At 42.3% G+C, this 26570-nt stretch overlaps 1 protein-coding gene across 1 annotated transcript in view; it reads left to right on the top strand.

The window, feature by feature from the left end:
• Positions 1-2445: 2445 nt before the first annotated feature.
• Positions 2446-26570, top strand: part of LOC137260686 (cadherin-23-like) — a 53188-nt gene continuing 29063 nt past the window's right edge. The window contains exons 1-26 of the mRNA XM_067798279.1: positions 2446-2666; positions 3179-3369; positions 3669-3761; positions 4528-4761; positions 5241-5494; positions 6339-6507; positions 8408-8816; positions 9663-9856; positions 10608-10841; positions 12642-13082; positions 13281-13701; positions 13851-14044; positions 14353-14592; positions 14845-15285; positions 15959-16379; positions 16799-16992; positions 18003-18236; positions 18768-19205; positions 20224-20644; positions 21067-21260; positions 22226-22459; positions 22967-23395; positions 23650-24070; positions 24271-24464; positions 24832-25071; positions 25682-26122. Of these exons, the coding sequence (XP_067654380.1) occupies positions 2446-2666; positions 3179-3369; positions 3669-3761; positions 4528-4761; positions 5241-5494; positions 6339-6507; positions 8408-8816; positions 9663-9856; positions 10608-10841; positions 12642-13082; positions 13281-13701; positions 13851-14044; positions 14353-14592; positions 14845-15285; positions 15959-16379; positions 16799-16992; positions 18003-18236; positions 18768-19205; positions 20224-20644; positions 21067-21260; positions 22226-22459; positions 22967-23395; positions 23650-24070; positions 24271-24464; positions 24832-25071; positions 25682-26122 (7597 nt within the window). The remainder of the gene's footprint in view (positions 2667-3178; positions 3370-3668; positions 3762-4527; positions 4762-5240; positions 5495-6338; positions 6508-8407; positions 8817-9662; positions 9857-10607; positions 10842-12641; positions 13083-13280; positions 13702-13850; positions 14045-14352; positions 14593-14844; positions 15286-15958; positions 16380-16798; positions 16993-18002; positions 18237-18767; positions 19206-20223; positions 20645-21066; positions 21261-22225; positions 22460-22966; positions 23396-23649; positions 24071-24270; positions 24465-24831; positions 25072-25681; positions 26123-26570) is intronic.

The following is a 26570-nucleotide window of genomic DNA, read 5'->3' as shown; positions in this document are numbered from 1 at the left end:
AGCCCAACACCAGGCTTATCAGGTAAGTGTTATTGTTACAGAGATAAATACCTAAATTCAGGGAGAAGAGTTCTGATGATTCTGGCAGAGTCGGGCATTTTAGGCTGATCGTCAACATGATGTCACTTGGAACGAAAAGATTTCAGAAATTTTAAAGACTCCCTACAACTAGGAAAGCAAATATCATTTATTTTTCATATCCATTATCATTCATCAAGGTAAATGGACATATATCGACGTGGATTATTACTACAAAGAGGCGTACAACGAAGATCTTGGCCCCATCGACAAGTCTTTCATCAGAGGAGAAGCGAAGGCCTGTGAAAGTCTGGAGGTCTATCTCAATGAGGACTCCGACAAGAACAACTATGTACTCTACCAAATCTACTACGGCTATTCCTACACGGCCATGTTGGATGGAAGTTCCTACATCACGTGGGACTTCGGAAGTGTTTTGGATTGCAGTACTTGGAAACCCTTTTGGTTTTCGTGGGAAGGGAATGTCCATAGCATGGGGTTTGGTCTGGAGCCAGGGGTTGACACCTATCTAACGTATGACCTTGGCAGAACATTCCCCATCAATCATGTGCAACTGGCGGCGTCACTAAGTCATGTCACAGGGCAATGGAGGTGGCTGACAGGTATGTTCTTTCATTCTTAGGTAACCTTTAACCCTCAGTTCGTCCACTTACCACCTTAGAGATGGTTCACGGGTGTATCCCTCGTTTAAGTAACCTTTATCTATCTGTCGGTACACTCACCACACTGGAGGTGGTTGACGGGTGTAGTCCTAGCTTCATAGGTAACCTGTGTCCTTTGTATCTTGTTTCATGCTAGTATAATACAAACATGTATTTAGACATACCAAGTAACAACAGAACAGTATCTTTTATATGGGATTTACTTCTTTTCCCTTCGTAATGGATTGTTTGACCACAAATTCATCCCTTGGTGTATCAGAAACCAACAAAGCAGGACCACTTCAGAGAACAAAGAGGACATTTGTATACTTGAGCATGATCCTGCAACACGTTTTGTAATGGAACCGCGGTCCTTCTACACAAAGTGAAGATATCATTATATTTGTATGCATTTCATCACAATACAGATGAGCCTCCATTGTTCAACTCACCTGCACCTGGCGGATATGAGGTCCTTCAGATCTCGGAGGATACCGCCCAGTACACACCCATCTACACCACAGGAACAACAGATCCGGAAGGAGATACGGTGACCGTGACATCTACTGGTGGCAACATTAACATGTTTGAGATCCATTCTGGAATTCTTTATACGATGCAGCCCTTGGACTACGAAACAGAAAACTTCTACGTGGTCACATTCCAGTGCGTTGGATAATAGTATATTCAAGGCCAAATACCTAACCATACTCTTACTACACAGAGTGGATGTTCAATAGGCTCATAACTCAATATTTAGGCCATTTACTTTTACACACAAATCGGAATGTTTATATTAAACTGCCTTAGACTGTATGGTTCTGTAAATGTAGCGTTATAGCATTTTCAATTTTAGGTGTCAAACAGTTTGAGGTGAGAAGAAAATTTGATGTGTGATAGCATTATTTATTCACTTATCATTAGATCACAAGTTCCTTTTCAAGAAAAATATATACTGAACAGCAAAAGAAATGTCACACTATGTTCCATCTTAATTTTCATTATTTTTTTCATGCTAGTTAGACCTGGTTCGTAGCCAATGTCCAAGGAAATTTGGTTTCAGATTCTGTATTTGATAGAAAAACCGTCGTCAAAATGCAGTTACTAAAGTTATGATGGGACGAGGTTTCTGTGCGTATTTCATGAAAATGACCAGTAGCGACATTCCCCAATTATCAAAAGAACAGAGGGGCCAAGCATTAGGAAGGGTGAATGCTGGCCAGAGTGCAAAACATGTTACAAATTAATTTTCTATACATGTTCGAACAAAATACCGCTTGGAGCAACGAGTCCAATGCACCAGAAGTACAGTCGACCGTCCTCGCAATGGAAGAGCACCTGTGATAACGCTGAGGCAAAATCGTTAGATTGTCCGCCATCACCTGCAGAATCGTTTTGAAGGCTACGGAAACTGCACGGACAACCATTGGCAATCACCAGAGACCAAGCAGCGCAGATACAGTTCGGAGGTGTTTGAGGCAGAGAAACGTCAAATGTCGCAGACCTTATCGGGGTCCGATCCTCCCTGGTCAACATCGTCCTGCTCGTCTCCAGTGGGCCACACATCATCGGAACTGGCGTCACCGGGAGTGGCGAATTGTAGTGTTCTCTGAAGAAATTGAAGGTGTTGTGTCTCGACGGCTGGTGTAAGAGTGGGAGTGTGACTACAACGCGGGGATCGTTTTGCAGATGATTGTGTCTTGGAAAGAGACTCGAGGTGAGGTCCGAGCATAATGATGTGGGGTACTATCACAAACTAGGCCCGATGGTGTTCCGGCATATTGGTCCTGATAGAGGAAATGCTGTAACATCAGCCCGCTGCATTGATCAAAGTCTTCAATGGCCTGTCCTCAGTCCGGACATAAACCAGATAGATCACTTCTGCGACGAGATTCGGAGGTGGTTCAATGATGTGCGACCAAGGCCGACAACTGCAGATGAACTCTCTCAGGCTTATCACGGAGTCTTGGCCTTCATCCAGTCCATGTACAGACGATGCAACGCTATTGTCAACGCTCAAGGATGCCATACACGTTATTGACTATCGAATCTCACTGTTGCGCCAGCAATTTCTGAAAGTATTGATGACGAAACATTTCAATTTTGAAATCTTTTCAACAAATGTTATGTTGTTTACATGTGTTTGGATTAAACTGATTACCAATTTCAAAAGGGAGTGGCGGACTGTGGTTTTTGGGGTTTTTTTTGCGGTTCAATGTATATTGACTGCATGGCTAATTGCATGCCATTGACAACACATATACCCACCTTAAGGTCTTTACGATACATGCTGTTCCGAAGCCGAATTTCTAATAAAATATGGTTTAATATTTTATAATCTTTCAGCGATTTATAGATACATTCTTTAAGTTATCTTTCGCATAGGCGATAGTGACAGATGTTTTATGTTATTGTATTGACTGGCGAATTCAATGGCGAATATTTAAATATGATTTTGGTTAATTTAATGTTAAATAACTTGTACTTAATACACACAGAGCTGACGATGGAAGAAACCATGAAAAGACGTCTATGATAATCAAGTTGACTAACGTCATAGACGTCGCTCCTGTCGTTACCATTCATTCAATCTCCATCCCGGAAGAGTTACCCGTGGGGACAGACATAGGTAAAGCCTTCACATTCACAGATGACGAAGAGGATGACTCATGGACCTTCTCCTTTACGGGTAAGTACAGATGATGAGGAGGATGACTCATGGACCTTCTCCTTTACGGGTAAGTACAGATGATGAGGAGGATGACTCATGGACCTTCTCCTTTACGGGTAAGTACAGATGATGAGGAGGATGACTCATGGACCTTCTCCTATACGGGTAAGTACAGATGACGAGGAGGATGACTCATGGACCTTCTCCTTTACGTGTAAGTACAGATGATGAGGAGGATGACTCATGGACCTTCTCCTTTACGGGTAAGTACAGATGATGAGGAGGATGACTCATGGACCTTCTCCTTTACGTGTAAGTACAGATGATGAGGAGGATGACTCATGGACCTTCTCCTTTACGTGTAAGTACAGATGATGAGGAGGATGACTCATGGACCTTCTCCTTTACGGGTAAGTACAGATGACGAGGAGGATGACTCATGGACCTTCTCCTTTACGTGTAAGTACAGATGATGAGGAGGATGACTCATGGACCTTCTCCTTTACGGGTAAATACAGATGATGAGGAGAATGACTCATGGACCTTCTCCTTTACGGGTAAGTACATATTTATCAATCGTTGAATGGCCATGTAACATTTATAGTGATGTGACGGAACGCTACGGGACACCACGAGATTCACGGGACGTGAAATCTATGAACGAGATTAATACAAATTATTGAGGGGGACAAATTTCAAATTTGGGGATAATATTGCCCCACATATAGTCATTAGCTGTTTGAATAGAGTCTCAAGCTCTGTTTCTATTTTAATTACTCTTATTTAAATATTTTGTCTGTCAATCAACATTCCGAAATGAATAAATCAGCTGCGTTACGTAGCCTTTTATTGTTGTAATACTTGGAAGTTCCAGCTTATTCTTACATCCAAGGGATGACATACCGCAGAAAAGCAAACTAACATTGGCTTAACCTACTCCTGAAGAGCCGCATGAGAACTGATCTTCAGTCGCACATGCTTGTCGTAAGAGGCGAGTGACGGGATCGAGAGATCAGGCTATCTGACTTGGTTCGCACGTGCCATCTGCTGTGTAGATCGATGCTGACCACTGGATTGTCTGGACAAGAACCAATTGTTTACTGACCGCAGGTGCAGAATTGCTGAGTGTGGCGTAAATCTAAACTCACTCAATCACGCATTGGTTTAACCTTTCAGGAACAAATGGGGAGTACTTGAATGTGGATAGTGCCTCCACCGTCACGATGAAAGAGGTGATAGACATCGACACGACGTCCGTGGACTTCAGCGGCCTCAACATAGTGGTGACGGACTCTGCCTCCAACTATGACAGCAAGGCCTTAGCCATCTCCATCATCGACATCAACGACAATGCACCAACCTTTACGTCTGATTACTATAGCGCTGAGGTTTACGATGGCACTGGTCCCGGTGAGTCGTTCAACATACATACGGTCTATAGTTGCTCTCACTGTTGGCGTCCAAAATCCATAGGCGTCTTTAAGTCATGTTCTCCTTGAAACCTTGAGTGACACTAAAGAACTTAATATCTATTTTCAGCAACATTTTATAATAACACATGAGGTGTCAAATACGTCTGATTACTATAGCGCTGAGGTTTACGATGGCACTGGTCCCGGTGAGTCGTTCAACATACATACGGTCTATAGTTGCTCTCACTGTTGGCGTCCAAAATCCATAGGCGTCTTTAAGTCATGTTCTCCTTGAAACCTTGAGTGACACTAAAGAACTTAATATCTATTTTCAGCAACATTTTATAATAACACATGAGGTGTCAAATAAGCATTTAAACTATATTTAGGCTTTGGTCTGAGCATGTTTACAAGAAACAATGAGTACACAAGTCAAAATTGTTTTTGAGAATTATAACATCTGAATATGTGTTACAGGTCACACGGCCGTCACTGTGGGAGTGACCGATGCTGACATCACCAATGCTGGTCTGACAACATCAATCTTGTCCCAGAATGGAGCGATCTCTGGTTTTGACTTCACCATCAGTGGCAACGACATCAACACTGCCAGCACCATGGACTACGAAGCTCTGGAAAGCGTTAACTTCCAGTATGTCCTGGTGGTGTCTGTAATTGACAATCCTCCAGTAGGTGACACTCTCACAGGAACGGCCGTCGTCCGTATCACGGTGAGTTGAAACAATGTAAATGCAATCATTAGAAATACAGTAAGTCTCGTTAATACGGCTTTATCCTACGCTTTTGTTAGTAACAAACTGTATAAAGTTAATTTGTGTACAATCATTACGAGCGTTGATATCAGAAATATAATTTTATTACAAAAAGTAATTGATCACAGAAAGTAATTATAAGAGAAAAGATTATAATGAGCATAGGATATAATACCAGGAAACAACAGTATCACGAACATCAGATTTCAAAATATCAGATGAAATAATCTTATTATCACCAACATTTACTATCATATAAATATACTTCAATGCATAAAGATAAAAATTAGGATACGTTTTGTACATTGTTCAAACAGTAAACATGACTGTTCCCGGTGTGATGAGGCATATTAACAAATGAGCAAGTGAGGTTAGTTTTCTGCCGCACTCAGCAATATTCCAGGTATGGCGGCGATCAGTAAGTAATCGAGTCTGGACCAGATCATCCAGTGATCAACAGCAGGAGCATCGATCTGCGCAGTTGGGAACCGATGACATGTGTTGACCAAGTCCGCGAGTCTGACCACCCGATCCCGTTAGTCGCCTCTTACGACATACATAGTCGCCTTTTACGACAAACATGGGTTGCTGAAGGCCTATTCTACCGCGAACCTTCACATGTATAAACACAAATAGCGTTATGGCTATTACCTTTTGGATACCGGTGGTTGTTGACAGTTATATGTTAAAATCAGTACTATAAAATTCCAATGGAAGCAGACATAAACTCGTTCAAATACAATCACCCTATAAACAATTTTCGAACATGAATTATCAACGTTTGAAATTTGGCCTGTTTCAGGTTGTGCCAAAAAACGAGCATGCCCCAACTTGGCTGTCCACACCAACACCATCAGCTGAAATCTCGGAGGACAGTCATTTTCTGACAGTTGTGACTCAGCTTGAGGCGATAGATTCGGATCTCGGATCGGATGGCCAAATAACATACAAGATTGTCTCCGTGTATCCTTGTAAGGCGTTCGTGGTTATCCAGATCAGAACATATCCATTCTGTTGTGTGCTAAACGCTTCCAATATCTTTGATTTGAGTTCTACCCGAGTGACAGCAACGGTGGTCTAATCTGACCAAATGTTGTTATTCCGTGACAACCCGGTTAGCAACTCGTGCATCTCCGAATGCCAATTTTGCGACTGGGCTCCGTTTAAGCTCAAAGGGACATCGCTAAAATTATAGTCAACTCGTGGGACTACATCCAAAATAGCTGCGTAATGATTTACCAAATTTTCCCAGTTAATGTACTGCATATGCTGAAAATATTATCCTGGACACGAAAGTATAACCATTCCTTACATTTCAAAACAGATGCATTTCAACTTACCTCACTGACACTGCACTTTGACCTCACGTCCAATTTAGACTCACATTTAGACTCTGATGTCATTTCCTCAATGAAGATAATAGTAGCGATGTGTGTCTATCAGGACAGAATGGAAATTCTGTCTTTCACTAAAGGGGTCAGCGGTGGAATATCATAGTGGGCATCACGCCGAAGGTTCGGGTTCGAGTTTCCACATGGTAACAATGAACCCCTTGAGTACCCCGCCAGAATATTGCCAGAATATTGATGGAAGCGTCATACATCCAAAATCACTCACTTATATGTGTTACTGTGAACTATGTTTATACAGAGCACGCTTGTAACGAACTGAGGGATATAACGAAGTGGCTAGCTATTCTCGAAACGTTCGTAGCCCTACGAACTTCTTAAGCCCATTCTGAACACATTGCCTACGATCGAAGTTAAGAATTCTGAGGGCTACGAACGTTTCGAGGATAAGAGCCCTGGTTTCTTGGTCCCGAACACTTGTTAAATATGTGATTGAAATGTCTGAAATGTGAACGAAGTAACTAACTTATATTAGTTGTAATACATGAAAGTTAAATCAGATCTTAGCTTCTCGTTATGTGCTTCTTTTCTCAGTAGATTAAAATGTTTTTAAATTTTAAATTTAAATGCCATTAAGTTTAAAGATAAACGTATATAAGCTTAATTGTAAAGTATTATTTAAGTGTATATTTTGTGGTTAATTGATCAATTTCATATTCAATTATCTGTGATGTCAGAGGTAGTTCTTTGATGAATCTTGTCATGTGATAATCTGCTTGTGTTATCTTTACAGGAATTTGCTCTTCGGAATATGTTATTATGTATGTCATAAACTGAACTGTATTTAGTTATATGGTCGTAAACACTTATACTATCTAGATATTTTCATCACCCATTCATACGAGTAAATTCAGTGCAGCGTGTACTCGTATACATTATGTGTGGACAGCTTCATTATCAGACAAAATATTCTCTATGTGTAAATTTATGTGTCGTTCTATAATTTGTAGAATTGATAAAGGTACGCTATTGCATGGTTAATGGTTTAATATTTAACAACTGAATTGTAAATGATCAGATCAAATGCAGTATTTCTATATTTCAGTAACATTCAATTATTTTCTAATGTGATAAAATCACTATGAGCTACACCTAATATAGCAGTAATTTTAACGAATACATTTAAATGTCTTTCAGATGAATATACATGCAGCATATAACATATAGGGATCAGCCATTTTATATTCGTTGGTGCCTGGAGTTATGTAATGTTCCAGAAATACACATTTTGTCCTCATATCTTTCCCGGAAAATGTTTGGGGTTTGTGAATAAATGTATGTTATTTGAAAATTGAATCGTCTGGCGTATTTGGAAGCAGAAATTCAAAAAGATATGCTGTCTCATACAAGATGGCGACTCATCCCCAGGACGTCAAATTGTTGTCCCTCAACCAAGAAATGTATTCAGTGTGAAGACATGAAATAAAATGAGAATGTTTTTCATTTTCTTTTGTGAAAACAGCTTCGGGAACCGGCCTGTTTACGGTCGACTCAACGGGTCAAGTGAAGGTAGGGGGAGCGCTTGACGCGGACGCTGGCACCGGCGGGGTGAGCAGTTACACCATCGGCGTCAGAGCTTGGGACAAGGGAACCAGTCCAAAGTACGTCGACGGTAGCGTCAGCGTAACGGTGACCGGGGCAAATGACAACGCTCCCCACTTTGACGCTAGCATTATCCAAGCAACTCTGTCGGAGGGTGAAGCGTTGAACTCCGTCGTCACGCAGATCGCCGTCAACGACCATGACGGCGACTCAGTCGCTCTCTCCATACACAGTGGCGGGGACGGTCATTTCACGATGGACGGCGATTCCTTGAAGTATACCTCAGCCGTCGACTACGAGACCAAGGATACCCATCTGCTTATAATAAAGTAATATTGAGAAGTTTCAATTTCACACACTCACTTTCATTTTTAACGTCATATGACCGATTACACACACATTCAACTATTATGACTAACAAAAATGAATGATTGACCTAACACATTAATTAGCTGTCACAGAATGCAAGTTTCATATTCGAATGCGTAAACCGGGCTTTACTTTCTCTAGATGACTATTCAAGCAGTATCATTCAGTCATCACAAAGTGCTCCACTCATTGTACCATTGTGTGAAATCGTTCCTGTGGCTTAAGCGAAAATCTAAACCTTGATCTTCTCCTAACACATTGCTTTAATATGGAGTGAAGCAGTTTCCTGGATTTACCACTATGAGCACCTGCACGGTGCAGACCACTGTGAATCACCCTAAGGGTGGACATTTGACCGAGTCTCAAAAGATCCCATGTGTTCCTTCCTCCTCATACTGATAACGCGATAAGACGATATCCACATCTATATGAAATCAGAATACAAAATCAGATTCGATTGCACAGTTCATGCAGTATCCTGAGCATGTGTATATCACTCGATCGCTTCGATGTTAAGGTCGAGGTGATGCGGGTATCAGATCGCTAGGGTTAAATCCCCGTCACTGCTATTGGTGACGAGAGACCTAGACACGTATTCGGAACCCGTGTCATGCCGACAATATCTTATTCTCATCTATTTTTTGTAATATTTTTCTTAGTTTCTACATTCAAATTTCGGGCTAGTGAATTATTTTGTGAGCTGATAACATTCAAGCATAACAAGTCCGACTGGCTAGCAAAATTTGGAAGCTATTTCGCACTCTGCTGAAGAGTGACCGTGTACAGAATATTTCTTCATGTTTCAGGGCCACAGATGGAACTCATGACAGCTATATATCGGTGGAGGTCAGTATTGAGGATGTCGTGGACGAGCCTCCGGTCATCTCCACTGTGTCCAGCAGCACCATGGCAGAGGAACAGGCTGTCGGTTCAGCTGTGTATGGAGGATATGTCGTTACCGACCCCGACAAGGGAGACACGCATTCATACGCTCTGAGTGGTAAGCTAAAATGATCTGCCAGCGATGAGGTAGCCGCGTTGTTAAAGCCTTTGCTCGATCTGGGTTAAAAAATATTGCTTGCTGTGACCCAACAAAGCAATCGCACATATTATTTTATCAAGATATTGCATAAAACATATTTTTTGTACGAAAGGCACAGTTTGATGTCCACTTGAAATGATTTATTCTTATTAAATTCTATTTGCCTGATTAGTGAATTAACATTTATGAGTCGTATTTCATGTCCACAATACTAAGCTGGGTCTAAAAAATATGATAGCTATTAAATATGTGAAGCATGATTGTCTAATAAATCTTTAAAATGTCAACCCTAAGTCTATAGTGCTTTAAGTAAACTTTTCTAAAGACGCTTTCTTGTTACGTTCCTCATTACTGTAAATGTATGTGTACATACACTCAGACTCTTCTTATGTTCTTCTCACAACAAATGAGCCTAGTCTGATGAAGTTTTAGGTGTAATCGTTTAGGCTGTATGCTTTCCATTGTCCGTCAGTATATGTCAACCATCACAATTTTGCAAAGCCTGACTAATTACCACACTGATAACGCTACAGCAGCAGCAGTGGACTCAATACTCAGACAGCATTGCTGTATTGCATCTACAGTAAAAAGAAAGATAAAAATGTGTTTTATAATTTATCGTTACGTTTGGTTTACCTTTCATAAATATTCTACGAATCGTTAAATCAATATTTTGATATGAATATATTTACACGGTTATATGTTGCAGGGACCCATGCATCGTACATCAGTATACACCCCAACACTGGTGGACTGACAGTTTCACAGGACGTTGACCTGGAGAGTGGACTGACTCAGCTTGACCTGTCTGTGACCGTCACTGACTCGTCTGGACTCACGGCGACACAAGCCTTCTCCATCACCGTGGAGGACATCAACGACCTTCCTCCAACCTTCAACCCTTCCCTGTATACGGTTGAAATCACAGAAAACACTGCAGGAGGTATACGTTGCCTTTACATTAACAACGTAATTTATACAACCAAAGTCGATGTCATGACTGAAAATGTTGATATAAACTCTTTAAAAATGTAGGGGATCTTCATTTTGTTTATTTACGATTAAAAATATTTAGGAGATTTTAGGGGATATTTAGGAGTCAATCAATGTTGATATGGTACTATTGATTGTTTTAGAGTGCATCACCGTTTGCACTCCCTTACAACCATCTGTATTTGGAATGTAGTCGCTTTTGAAAGGTGACTGGTGTATGGCATGTGATTTGCATGTGTACGGTTTTCATTTTTAAACAAACAACTGCAAACACTTACAAAGGTGTGATGCAAGATTGGTGTCAAAATTAATGTTCTAATTGATTTCTCGACCTTCTTGAAAAACGTCAAAATCAAGAATGGGACCCCATGCACGTGTATGGGGCTACTGCGCTGTCCACTTGCATATCATGCGTTGTGTTTAGGGCTGGTAATAGAGGGAAATGGCGGTGCGTTCATAAGATGTCTGTCTTGAAACGTTTGTTAACGTTTCCAGTTCCTATCCAAACTGAACTTTCATTATCCTCTACTTTTTTTAAGAGTATACACCCAGTATTGCCATCCTCTGAAACTGAAGCTTGGAAATCCGAAAAATGCGGCCAAGTCATTCATTCATGACAGCGCAGGAGGTTTCGTCTGACTTTTAAAAGGAAAGAAACACATGCAGCATGTACTACAGCTGTTTCTATCATATTCCCATTACTTTTGAAACGGACGTAAAATCTCTTACTGACATACATTGTAGCCTGGTTTCGCAAAACCTCTACAACTAATATACAGATAGGGAATGAAAACATTAATCAAATTACACGATGTGAACTTTTGCTCCTCCACGATATTTTTAGCTCAAACACGTAGAAGTAGAACTTCCGTTTCTTGGTGGCCATTTTGAAAAAAAGATTTGTATAAATCAAGCATGCGACTTAGTGTGCTTTTGTATAATTCAGTCATTTGGCTACGAACACTAAAACTGCTAGGGTAGAACCACTGGAATATAAGTACTATTTCTGCATTAATTTACACAGTTCTGAATATTTCCCTACGTTAGTATTTCTCATCTAACATGAAATGTCAATAGCCGCAAAATAGTGTGCAGGAATTATAAAAGATAAGAATATACCTTCGACATGGGGATATTCATTACAAACGGAACATACCGTGACAGCAATGAGAAGACGTCACAAAGGGTTATATGTAAATGATAATAATAATTAATGAGTATATCTTATTTCATTTTCAAGAACTATACATATATCTATGTACGTAGAAATGTAATATATATTTGTGATATTTACAGTATTACAGATATACAACAAACTATTGCCATTAGATTACGGTTTAAAGATTTCTAATTATTGACCTCGTAGAGGATTGATAACTCTGTAGTATCCCACCATGCTTATGGAAGGAGTGAGTGAGTGGGTTTAGTTTTACGCCGCTTTTAGCAATATTCCAGCAATTTTTCTAGGGGGACACCAGAAATGGGCTTCACACATTATACCCACGTGGGGAATCGAATCCGGGTCTTCGGCGTGACGAGCGAACGCGTTAACCACTAGGCTACCCCACCGCCCACTTATCGAAGGAAGGAAGATGTTTTAATATTATCATAGGTCTTGATTATCTAGGTATTACATTTCATGCAAATGAACTGATATACCACAAACTGACGGTGAAGAAAGCAGCCGTATTCAAAACCTATTGCTTTGTTTCCACCTTGGCGAATGTTGATGAATATATTTGTATATCAGATACATTGATGGCTGATCTGACCTGCTCTGATGGAGATACTGGTAACAACGCTCTGTTTGACGTCACGGTTGCCAGTGGAGATGGTGGAGCCGGTATCTTCAAGATGTCCGGACTTCAGCTTCTCACAGACTCCACCCCTGCTGACTATGAGGCTCTACAAGCATCAGGCTACATGTACACTCTGGTCATCACAGCAGTGGACACGCCAGACCAGGGGGAGGCTAACACGGGGACAGCGATAGTGAAGGTGACGGTCAAACCAGAGAACGAGTTCGATCCTGTATGGAGTAATCCAGTTCTTGATGGCAGCGGTAACTTTGCAGGAGCTACAGTCAGTGAAGGTGATGCACCAGGGACTGTCGTTACATCGTTCACTGCAACTGATGCTGATCTCGGCGACGACGGTGACATCACCTATGCCATTGCATCTGTGACTGCAGGCAAGGAATACTCTATTCACAAGGCAAAATATACGTGTAGATTTAAATCATATTCTATCCTCTTTTATAACTCATTTTCAAGTGAATATTGGGGTTATGTTGAATTTGTTCTTTGGGAAAGCCAAATCTCAAATATTTTTCACATGATAATTCGAACAACGAATTCCATGAGGTGACTGTTACATTATCCACCAACAGCATCAGGAGCTTCAGCACCAGACAAGTTCTCCATAGCCTCCTCTACAGGAGAACTGATGGTGGCAGGAGAGTTGGATGTGGACACAGGAACAAACGGAGAAAGTGGCTTCACTGTAGTGGTCAGGGCGTCAGACAAAGGAGCAACACCCCGTACCGTGGACGGAAGCATTGTTCTTGCACTGACAAACGTCAACGACAACGCCCCGAAGTTTGACCAAACTGACTACACAGCTAATGTGAGTGAAGCTAGTGGAGTTGGTACAGCAGTGATCGCCCTCAACACAGAAGACTATGATGGTGATGCAGTGACTCTGTCTGTAGCCAGTGGACGAGATGACCTGTTTGAGTGTGTTGGAAATGAGGTGAAGGTCAAGGCCCCTTTAGACTATGAAACAGAGACCTTCCATACTGTTATCATAAGGTATGCTATTCCTACAGATTCAGGGTTCACCTGTTCTTTGGAGACAAGGCATCGGTGAATTGTCATTGCATATCCGTGACGTAAGTCTAAGACGATTTCATAAGGACATTTCTTCTGTCTTTAACCTGAAGCATAACATCCACTTCCAGAGCCAGTGACGGTATCTTTGAGACTGATGTTCCTGTCCAAATCAACGTCCAGGATGTCAGTGATGAAGATCCTGTGATCACCATGGTAGCTAGTGCCACCATGGCAGAAGAACAGGCATTAGGAACTGGAGTGTATGGGGGATATCTGGTCACTGACCCTGATGCTGGAGATACTCACACATATGCTCTGTCAGGTATGAAGAAAGATTCATGCTTTTGAAATAACCAGAAGAATAGAAATGGACTATGCTGTATGTACAGATTTCGCATGACTGCGGAAATAGTTTTATGAGTATTTATTGTGATGATTTTGTGGACCATTCCTAACAAAACAATTGTGCATAATGACATACAAAATAAGCGTATATAAATGAAAGCGTATCAGTTAGATCAGCTGGTAACATTGGTTTTGTTGAGGAAGGAGAAACTACACAATTCAACGAGAACCCATCAACACACCTCAACACTCACATGATAGTGTTTTTCTGTCCCTCTACAATAGGAGCTGACAGCGGTTACCTCAGTATTGATTCTGCCACTGGAGAGCTGTCAGTAGCCCAGAATGTCAACCGTGAGGGAAGCAGTGGCAAGACTCAGCTGGACCTCACCTTGACCGTCACTGACCAGGGAGGTCAACAGGCCACTCAGGATTTCTCCATCACAGTAGAGGATATCAATGACTTGTCACCCGTCTTTAATCCCTCAGAGTTCACTGCGCAGATTACCGAGAATTCAGCAGCAGGTTGGCGCCCATTAAGTAAAATCTAGTCAACAATCTTTATGGGAATGATTACCTTTTCAAGAGTGTGGATAAGAAAGTCCTGTTGTTAAATTGTTTGCTGTCACGCCGTGGATCCAGGTTCGCCTCGTTTCATGATTTCAAATTGTGAAATATATGTTTTGTGATCCCAAAAAAACTTTACATGGAATGGCTGATTTCCATGTCGGAGTCTTACAACTTCCTCTTATACATTTTGACGAATCATCATTACAGATGTGTCGCTGGTGGACCTAAGCTGCTCAGACGGAGATTTGGGTACGAATGCCCAGTATGACGTCACTGTCGCTAGTGGAGACGGTGGGGCGGGTATCTTCAAGATGTCCGGGCTTCAGCTTCTCACGGACTCCACCCCTGCTGACTATGAAGCTCTCGGGTCATCAGGCTACATGTACACCCTGGTCATCACAGCAGTGGACAAGCCAGCCAATGGTGCACCTAACACAGGGACAGCTGTTGTAAGGGTAACAGTGACACCAGAGAACGAGTTCGACCCTGTGTGGACAGGACCTGCTTCAGATGGAAGTGGAACTTTTGTAGGCGCTACAGTCAGTGAAGGAGAAGCTCCTGGATACGTAATCACGACATTCCAGGCGACTGATGCTGATCTTGGAGAGGATGGGGACATCACATACGGCATTGTGTCCATCACTTCGGGTACGTGGGGAAAGACAACCGGCGTGTTCTCACACACGTTGTCCCACACGCTTCACAAGCAAACATACAAACACACATTAGCCATTTTTGAAGGGTCACGCTAAGGAGTTCACTCGAACAATTGTAATATATACATATATAGATGTGTGACACATAAAATGTATTATATATTAACACTAACTTTTTGAGAGATGAACAGGGAACTGTCTTTCTGTTATCAGATATTACCTTGCTAAAGCGCAAATACTGTAGTTACAACAGTCCATCATTGTGGGAGATATGCCTTTGGACAGATTTGACCCATGTTTTACTTACTGGGTAGCTAAGTCGCCCAGATAAAGCAAGTCCCTATCTATAATTTTTCGAATCATGGTGCACCAGATTTTACTGTTTTTACTCAGTTACGTTTTACCCAACGTATCATCGTTTTTAACATTATACTCCAGCATATACTAGTATTCATTTGTAATGAGGGCGGTTGGGCAGCCTAGTGGTTAAAGCGTTCGCTCGTCACGCCGAAGACCCTTGTTAGATTCCCCACATGAGCACAATCTGTGAAGCCCATTTCTGGTGTCGCACAGTCGTGGTATTGCCAGAATACTGGGAAAAGCGACGTAAAACGGAAGTCACTCACACACTTACACTTGGTGACTATTTCATCATCCTCCAACAGCATCAGGAGCTTCAGCACCAGACAAGTTCTCCATAGCCTCCTCTACAGGAGAACTGATGGTGGCAGGAGAGTTGGATGTGGACACAGGAACAAACGGAGAAAGTAGCTACACTGTAGTGGTCAGGGCGTCAGACAAAGGAGCAACACCCCGTACCGTGGATGGCAGCATTGTTCTTGCACTGACAAACGTCAACGACAACGCCCCGACCTTTGACCAAACTGACTACACAGCTAATGTGAGTGAAGCTAGTGGAGTTGGTACAGCAGTGATCGCCCTCAACACTGAAGACTATGATGGTGATGCAGTGACTCTGTCTGTAGCCAGTGGACGAGATGACCTGTTTGAGTGTGTTGGAAATGAGGTCAGGATCAAAAGTGGATTAGATTACGAGTCCAATACTTTCCACGTGCTTATCATCAGGTAAGAAAATGGGAGTGAAATTGGAGTGCCATTTGCTGCCTCGATAAAGATAATGGAAGAATATGATAATCAGGAATGAATATAAACATGCAAATCTTACTGGTGTACACAATTATATATAGAATGTGTAATGTACATAAGTATTGTATGTAACACTGCATTCAATGATATTGAGACGCGGCCAGACAATCTAGTGATTAACATCGTGAGCATCAATGAAAGCAGTCATAGTACAGTGACATGCATCAGTCCAGTCACGCTTTCAGAATACTATGCTGTTTTCAATGAAAAGTCGTTAATGTACGGAACAGTGGCTCAATATTTTCGATCATGAAATAACCTGGAATAAATTTCATGATTGCATTCACAACAAATGTACTAAATCGACCATTCATGTCCAATTTGTACCATGTGTTAAGGGCCAGTGATGGCGTCTTCGAGGCAGATGTCCCCGTGCAAGTTAACGTCCAAGACGCCAGTGATGAGGTTCCCGTCATCACAATGATTGCAGCAGCCACCATGTCAGAAGAACAAGCACTAGGGACAGGAGTCTATGGTGGATATGTCGTTACTGATGGTGACGACGGAGACTCCCTCACGTACTCTCTTAGTGGTAGGAAAACCTTTCACAAGTTTAGAATATATGTGAAGATAAAAGACATAACAAACAATATGGAGACAAAGTATGAACAAAATTGGACACGATAGGACAAATGCTGACTGTCATTCCATCATTCTGTTTCATCTATCTTTGAAAATGTCGGGGTAATCTATTGTAAAATGTGGTATTTTCACTCTCTTTGCTTCGGTGAGCATTATTGGTGAGTACTGCAGAGAATGTTCATACTGCGGTGCGTAGTCATATCTTGGAATATATGTATTGCAAGAGGGTTTTTTTCAACCCCCAAAAACTACTTTATATCGAGGTATTGCTTTATTTATAAAATAAAACACAACCAAATCACAATATTTGATTAACTTTTGATAAAAACTTTTATTCATGACAAAATAAAAACGTAAATAAAATTTGGCCCAAATGAAGAAACAAGAAAATATCCGAGTGTTACCGGCTTTTGATCAGCGTATCGCAGTAGGTATCTTTTTCATGTCAGAACCGGCAAATACCGGTAAACTTTGTTACATTGCCCAGCCCTAGTGAGCATTAAGAAGTCTGGGGATATTAAAGCAACAATAATGCTTTAATCTGATTATTAGAAAGGGTTTTCAGTTTTCAATCTGATACTTTGAATTAAGTGTTTTCTTGGAATCAATGATAGCAATGTTCCAGCGTTCATGGGTTTAGGATCTGTGACCTGGCAGTTATCGATGTCCTTCCACACACAGCAGACACGTTGAAATTCGTCGCAGCATTATAGAGATATTACAATGATATCACAGAGATAATACAATGACATTACAGACATATTACAATGAGATCACAGAGATAATACAATGATATTACAGAGATGTTACCATGAGATCACAGAGATATTACATTGACATCACAGAGATGTTACAATGACATTACAAAGATATTACATTGACATCACAGAGATAATAAGAGATAATACAATGACATTAATACGATGGTAGTCCTTTGAATGACGGCTCCATTGTTTTCAGGAGCAGATAACGCCTACTTGTCGATAGACTCTACTACTGGAGAGTTGTTCGTAGCTCAGAACGTTGACAGAGAATCAGGGTTGTCACCTCTGTCCCTTACACTGATTGCTACTGACCTCGCTGGACTTCAGGCCACCCAGGACTTCACCATTACAGTTGAGGACATCAACGATCTCCCGCCAACATTCAACCCATCTGAATATACTGCAGAGATCACGGAAAACATGGCGGCAGGTACGTCATTGGACTATTTACCTTTCAGATCAAATATTGTGACTCATATGTATATTGTATTATGCCTTTTGATCTACGATACGTAAATACGAAGGTTTGTGTGATGGGAACGGTTTGTAGCCTCGTGCTTTATGTTTGTTTACTAAAGATCTGATGTACACCACGCATTAAACAAATCGTACAGGGTGCGGGGTATTGCACCCCAAACTTTTAATAAGGTTACATTAAAGCGCAAAGTTAGCAGGACTTAGCCATATTGCAAGCACACGGCAAGAAAGCATTACAGTTGACACTTATCGCAATATTATATGAGTATATAAATTGCAAAATCTACTAGTCAACCGATGCATTCGTCATTTTTTTCTTTTTTTTTTTAATTTTGTTATTGTTTTGTTGTTGTTGTTTTTTCTTTTATATTTGTTTTGGTTTTAGACATTAAACCTAATTTACTCTTACTGTCTGGGCAGAGCTAATACCATAGCTGTAATATATCCATTACTATGCATTGTCATTGGTGGTGTTGTTGTCCAGATACATCAGTACTTGACTTATCACTGTCTGATGGGGACGACGGTAACAACGCTATGTTCACCCTGAGTGTTGTGAGCGGAGATGGAGGAGCAGGCATCTTCAAGATGACCGGACAACAGCTTCAGACAGCAGCTACAGCCGCTGACTACGAAGTTCTGGAAGCGGCAGGGTTTGTCTACACTCTGGTCATCACAGCTGTTGATACCCCCGACGCAGGAGAGTCTCATACGGGGACTGCTGTTGTCAGGGTAACCGTGAAACCAGAGAACGAGTTCGATCCGGTTTGGACAGCACCGGAAAGCGGAAGTGGAACGTTTACTGGGGTGACTGTAGGAGAAGATAAAGAACCTGGTTATGTGATCACTACTTTTGGTGCAACTGATGACGACATCGGCCTCGATGGAATAATCGCATACAGTATCGTTTCGGTCACAGGAGGTAAACATGTTGTTATCAGCAACACAACTACGATTTGTCCATTCTGAGGTCCAGCATGAGGCCACACTAGTGCCATTGTGATAACAGTACGACTTTCTAACCAGCCATAGTTCTAAACCTTTATGAAGGTCCGGGGTAGAATAGGCCTCCAGTAACCCATGCCAGCCATAAACGGCGATTATGCTTGTCGTAAGATGATCGGGTGGTCAGACTCCTACTGTTGATCACTGGAGTATCTGGTACAGACTCGATTATTTACAGACCGCCGCCATATAGCTGGAATATTGCTTAGTGCGGCTTAAAACTAAATTCACTCACTCAGATGGTCACACGTGTCATGTATTTATGGTCGTCCTTAGTGTCAACTCCAGACCGAAATATCTCTCTAATATATGCCGACACAGATCCCATTAAGCTTGAAAGAGATGAAAAGTATTCGAATAGGTTGCCAGTGATGGTGCCAGATGTCTGCAACAAGACTACAGTGGGAACAGCAGAGTAACACCTCCGTATACAGAATATATAGGATAGCATTGCGCATTGTGTGGACAAGCGATGTTGCATTTTTGGCCAGATGCTTTTGAATATCTAGCATACCATTTCGTCTGTCACATTTTTAAATGACTAGAGACAGTTTAATAAAAATATGTCCCGTGTGTTCCATTTATAAATACCCCATTGTAAATAAGCACTCTTTTATGTGACTGAGGTAATCCATTGATGCTTACTTTATCACTACCGGGTGCGGGGTGGCCGTGTTGTGAAAGCGATCGCTCGTCACACCATAGGTCCACGTTCGACCCCCAGTGGATGAAACCATTGCTAGGGTCGTAGTGTAGCTGCTTTGACACAAATCGTCGTATCCCAGTTGCGAAGATCATCGGATTGTCTGATCAGGTCTCGATTATTTACAAACCATCGCAATCTAGATAGACTATTGCTAGTCATTAAACACCAAACAAATAATCATCTAGCTTACGATTCATTTTTGGCAACACATATATATGTTTTTATGCAGCATCTGGTGCTACAACGTCAGACAAGTTTACTATAGACACCGCGACAGGGGAATTAAGAATAGCTACACGACTTGACGGAGACACAGGAACCAATGGAGAAACAAGCTACTCCGTTGTAATCAGGGCATCCGACAGTGGAACATCGCCTCGGTCAGTTGACGGAACAATTGATGTATCCGTGACGAACGTCAACGACAACGCCCCTGTGTTCGATCAAACAGATTACCAGGCGAATGTCAACGAAGACAGTCCCGTGGACACAGTCGTAGTATCCTTCACGCCCGTCGACCACGATGGGGATGCAGTGACTCTGTCTATCGCCAGCGGCAGAGATGATTTGTTCTGGTGTGATGGCAACGATGTTAAAGTCAAAGGAGCGCTGGATTACGAAACTGAAGGAACCTTTGTCCTTATAATGAGGTGGGTATGGGTTCATTAATTAAGTGAGTCTCTTTAAAGCGTTACTGCTGGCTTTGACATGCCCAGGAACGCTACGCTGCCCAGTAAAACTCGTCCCCCATTTTAATAGAAATATATTTTTTTCTTGAACACACGTTCTTAATCAACCGGAAGTGAATGAGCCAAAACACTTCTTCAGAACTATGACATCGACTGAAGGTAAGTTACCAGACTCGCTGACTTGGTTGGCACATGTCATAGTATTCCAGTTGTGTAGATCGATGCTCATGTTGCTGATCACTGAATTGTCTGGTCCAGACTTGATTATTTACACCCACCGCCACATATCTGGAATAGTGTGTGCGTTGCTGCGTTATGAAGGCCATATGTCTTCTTGTTGCCATTGAAAGACATTCATTATTTGACTCTGGCAATGCTTGCAGGGCGTCGGATGGAACGTTTGAGACGGACGTTTCTCTTCAAGTTGACGTTGTAGACGTCGTCGATGAGCCTCCAGCTATAAACAAGATAAGCAACAGCTCTATGGCGGAGGAACAAGCAATAGGAACTGGAGTGTATGGAGGATATGTGGTCACGGACGCTGATGCTGGAGACACCCACTCATACACTCTCAGTGGTGAGTCGGTTTCACCCCCTTGTCGCGAAAGGATGCACTGGCCGCGGGTTCCTATTTGACTGGAGTGTGTTTTATGGCTACCGCATTGTGAATGAAACTTAAGCCCAACTAGTTTACTCATGGCAGTTGTTACTGGAAGATACAATATGTCCTGCCCTTTCCACCCTACTGAACTGTACCGTTCCATCATTAAACTCTCAGATCATATAAGTGTTGTGCAGTCAAGTAAATGTTTGTATGTAAATAAGTCTGGCGAGATGGGTATTCAGCACAATTTCTTTCCATTAAACATACAAAGACATTTAAAATATACAGCAACCCGTGAAGGTCCCGTGGTAGAATAGGCCTTCAGCAACCCACGCTTGCCATAAAAGGCGACTCAGCTTGTCATAAGAGGCGACTAACGGGATCGGGGACTCAGGCTCGCTGACTTGGTTGACACATGTCATCGGTTCCCAGTTACGCAGATCGATGCTCATGTTGTTGATCACTGGATTGTCTGGTCCAGACTCGATTATTTCCAGACCGCCGCCATATAGCTGGAATATTGCTGAGTGCAGCGTAAAACTGAACTCACTCACTCACTTAAAATATACAGCAGAGCTGCACAAGTAGAGGTTTAATCATGTGTTTTACCTGGTTAGTTTCCATTTCAAAAGCATTAACTAATGTATAATTATTTTAAGCCCCGTTAACGCTTCTATGCGGTGTTATTGTGTCACAAAACAATTGCGTGGGATTACATAAAACGACATGTTTTACCCTCGTACAGTGATTGCTGATTTCATGAGCTCATGTTTTACCAACATGCAAGAGTGAGTGCTTTTGTGAGCTCGTGTGTTACCAAGATGCAAGTGTGAATATTTATAGAAGCATGTTGTAACAGACCGCAAATCTGAATTATATATTTCAGCTTTTCATGCTTTACAAGACCCAGTGATTAAAGGTTTAACGTATCATCCTAGGTGCTGACAGCGCGTATATCAGTATCGACCCATCGACCGGAAATTTAACAGTAGGTCAGAACGTGGACAGGGATTCTGGGAAAACCGAACTTGAGCTGACCTTGACTGTCACTGACCAGGCCGGACTGCAGGCCACCCAGGACTTCACCATCACTGTGGAGGACATCAACGACCTCCCGCCGACATTTAGTCAGTCTGTCTACGACGTTGAAGTAATTGAAAACACAGTAGTCGGTAGGTGAAACACTGATGAAAGCTTCGTCAACCTTAACTCACTAACACTCACTTTACAAAACACACATGTTAATCTCTTTTCTTTTGTATCTTATTTTTGTTGTTGTTGTTGAATATGTTTTAGTTTGCATAGGCTTTACAATAGTGTTTGTTTTGTTTTTAAATTATGGTTTTAGAAGCTAGTACTTCATGAGAAAGGTAAGAAACTATCTCGATGAAGATTTCATATTATAGATACATCAAAGTACTCATCATCCATAAAGCACCTTGCATTCTCTGTTCACTAGCTATGTTAAACATGCATGACCTGCTTCGCCCACCCCGTTTACAATACTCCCACTGGGGCGGTGGGGTAGCCTAGTGGTTAAAGCGTTCTCTATTTCGTAACGCCGAAGACCCGGGTTCGAATCCATACACGAGTAAAATGTGTGAATCCCATTTCTAGTGCCCATCGCCGTGATGTTGCTAAAACATGTGCTCACTCACTGATTTTCCGTTTGCTTTAAGGTACGTCTCTCCTGGATCTCACCTGTACTGATGGCGACAGTGGGAACAATGCCGTCTTTACAATTGCCTCCATCGGCGGAGATGACACCGTCACCAAATTCAAGATGGACGGTTTCCAGCTGCAGACAGATGTCAGTGGAAGCGATTATGAGTCAAGAAAGCTATACACGTTAACCATCATGGCAGTGGACACACCAGACCAGGGAGCGGCCATGACAGGGACGGCCATTGTCAAGGTGAAGGTCAAGCCAGAGAATGAGTTCGACCCTGTGTGGTCTTCACCAGCTATTGACGGGAGTGGTAACTTTGTTGGTGTTACTATCGGCGAGGACACGGCGTCAGGGACTGTTGTGGTGTCGTTGACGGCAACAGATGATGACGACGGCGCTGACGGCGATCTCAGTTACAGCATTGTCACAGTAACTGCAGGTACATATTTTGCGGACTCTCGACGAAACAGTTTAACCAGATAGCCTGAGTCTCTTCCACAGTCTGAAACATGAATATTTGTCAGGATTGCAGTATAAAAGTTGTAAAATTATATCAGTCTGTGAACCCAAAATTGAAACAGAAGTGTATTCATCTCGAATCTTCACTAGTTTCACCAGTGGACTTTTTAAATGTGACAGCTGAGGATCTGAATATCACGTCTGACTGTCTGACTTGTCATACTCTCATTTCAGCTTCAGGGTCGTCAACAGACAACATGTTTTCCATTGATGAACAAACAGGGGAAGTAACTGTGTCAGGAGAACTGGACGTGGACACAGCCACTAATGGTGAAGGTAGTTATACTCTAACCTTCCGCGCCACCGACAAAGGACAGGCTCCACGCACCGTTGATGCTGGGATCGTAGTGACACTCACCAACGTCAACGACAACGCGCCCGTTTTTGACCAGGCCGCGTATGAGGCAGTCGTCAACGAAGACAGCGCTGTGGACACAGTTGTCATCACCTTTAACGTGCATGACCACGACGGTGACGCAGTGACGTTGTCTGTTCTCAGCGGGCGGGATGACCTGTTCAGGTGTGACGGATATGACGTCAAGGTCAAGGCTGCGCTGGATTATGAAACGGACAAGTTTTATGTACTCGTAGTGAGGTAATTCAACTTTATTGTTTTTGTGAGTAGAATCGATGTATTATTACTTTCATTCTCTGAATACGTTTAACCCGAACGTCGAAGTCATAACTGGTTCTGTGTAATATGGGATCGTGTATGTTGTATTTTATATCTTGTATCCTATACACATAATCTTTGTTTATGGTAATATTTTCAACTATATATTTTTGTTAACACAGGGCATCGGATGGCAAATTCGACACCGATGTGTCCCTACAGGTGAACATAAGTGATGTAGTAGACGAGACACCCGTCATCACCATAGCAACCACGTCTTCTATGGCGGAGGAGCAGACAGTTGGGACTCCCGTAGAGGGGGGCTACGTCGTTACAGATGCTGACGAACACGATGTTCATACTTACGCTCTTACTGGTAACCATCATAATAGTTGTAGATACGACCCTAAGGTCGAAATAGTAAGGTAGGCATAAGGCAATGATGTGTGTTTGCAAACGTGCGCACACACACACACACACACAGAGAGAGAGAGAGAGAGACAGACAGACGCACGCATATACATTGTGGGATCCCTTAGCACATTTACCCTTATTAAAAGCTCAATGTCGACTAGAAGCGGTGCATGTTCCACGTGGATCACTAAAATAAACCGAACATTCTTCATTTGACAAGCCGTAAGCATCTCACCCTTCAAAGAGATTTGTGTAAAATGACTGATTTTACTGATGAAAAGAAATATATTTAATTAAATCATTCACAATTAATTGGTTTAACCATATAGGTGGGGATAGTGGCTTCCTGAGCATCAACTCCAGCACAGGAGATTTAACAGTGACCCAGAATATCAACAGAGAGGGAACTTCCGGTAAACAGCAGTTGTCCTTGACCTTGACCGTCACAGATCAGGCAGGGCTACAGGCCACCAAGGACTTCACTATCTCCGTAGAGGACATCAACGATCTTCCCCCAACATTTAGTCCGTCTGTGTATGAGATTGAGGTGACAGAAAACACTGCGGCAGGTGAGTAATTATATGGATATTGTCCATAACCTGTTATGGCTTATGACTGAGCCCACCAGTAAACCCTGTAGGGTTGACACCGCGACTCTTTTTTTATACGAATATCCTGGTGTTTAAAATGGGGGACGGGGGAGGGGGGGGACTTGATTACGTATATGCTAATGAATCTCTTTAGCATGCTGCTGACGTAGACATTTATTTTTGAAGTCCAGGAAGGTATTTTCTTCTATGCTTTGATGGCAAGGGTGTTCTTCTTGATTGAAAGAACATAATTGATATCACATGAAAAAAACCCGTGAAGGTCCCGGGGTAGAACAGGTCTTCAGCAAACCCATGCTTGCCATAACAGGCGACTGTGCTTGTCGTAAGAAGCGACTGACGGGATCGGGTGGTCAGGCCCGCTGACTTGGTTGACACGTGTCATCGGTTCCCAAGTCGATGCTCACGTTGTTGATCATTGGATTGTCTGGTCCAGACTCGATTATTGACATACCGCTGCCATATAGCTGGAATATTGCTGAGTGTAAAAGTAAACTCACTCACTCAAATGACAAACTGTTGAATACTCTGAGAGCATGTCAGAATAGATTTGATGTTATTTTCTTTGAAGACACGTCTCTGTTGGATCTCACATGCACCGACCAAGACGGCGGCAACAACGCACTCTTTGACGTCACTGTCGGTGATGGAGATGACACTCTTACAAAATTCAAGGTGTCTGGTCAACAGCTCCAGACAGACGCTAATCTTCTTGACTACGACAGTCTACAAGCATCAGGCTACATGTACACCCTGGTCATCACAGCAGTGGACACGCCAGACCAGGGAGAAGCCAACACGGGGACAGCGATAGTGAAGGTGACGGTCAAACCAGAGAACGAGTTCGACCCTGTGTGGACGTCTCCTGCAATTGATGGCAGCGGTAACTTCGACTCCATTACCATCAACGAAGACACAGAAGTTGGAACTGTCGTGGCTACCTTGATGGCAGAAGACGATGACAGAGGTGATGACGGAGACGTCTCTTACAGCATTACGGGTGTTACTGCCGGTACGTCACCAGCGGCCTTTCCTTTCGCGGGTACTGGAGTGTGTGTGTCTGGTTTTAGGTCGGCGTTAGCAACATTCCAGCAATATCACGACAGGGTCACCCGAAACGGTCTTCACATATTGTATCGATGTTGGGAATCGAACCCGGGTCTCCACAGACACGGACGAACGCTTTAATCACGGGGATATTCCCCGCCCTATGCGATGGAACTGGAAATGCTATGAAATGCACAGAATCTTTCAATAACTTATTTTATTTATCAAATGAACTGGATTATGATAAGTATATGCACGTCATTCACGAAACAATAAACCATTCATTAGCAGTGAAACAATGAAGTATAATTGTAAACATTTTTCCTTCCATCTTGTCAATACAACACGTGACAGTTGTATTCTGGAAGCCCCAAAGTCCGCACTATGGTCAGTTTCTGACAATGTATTTCACA

This window comes from Haliotis asinina, chromosome 14, assembly GCF_037392515.1.
Source record: "Haliotis asinina isolate JCU_RB_2024 chromosome 14, JCU_Hal_asi_v2, whole genome shotgun sequence".
NCBI lineage: Eukaryota > Metazoa > Mollusca > Gastropoda > Lepetellida > Haliotidae > Haliotis > Haliotis asinina.
The sequence above is the reverse complement of the archived record's forward strand: the minus strand, read 5'-3'. Positions and strand labels throughout refer to the sequence as shown.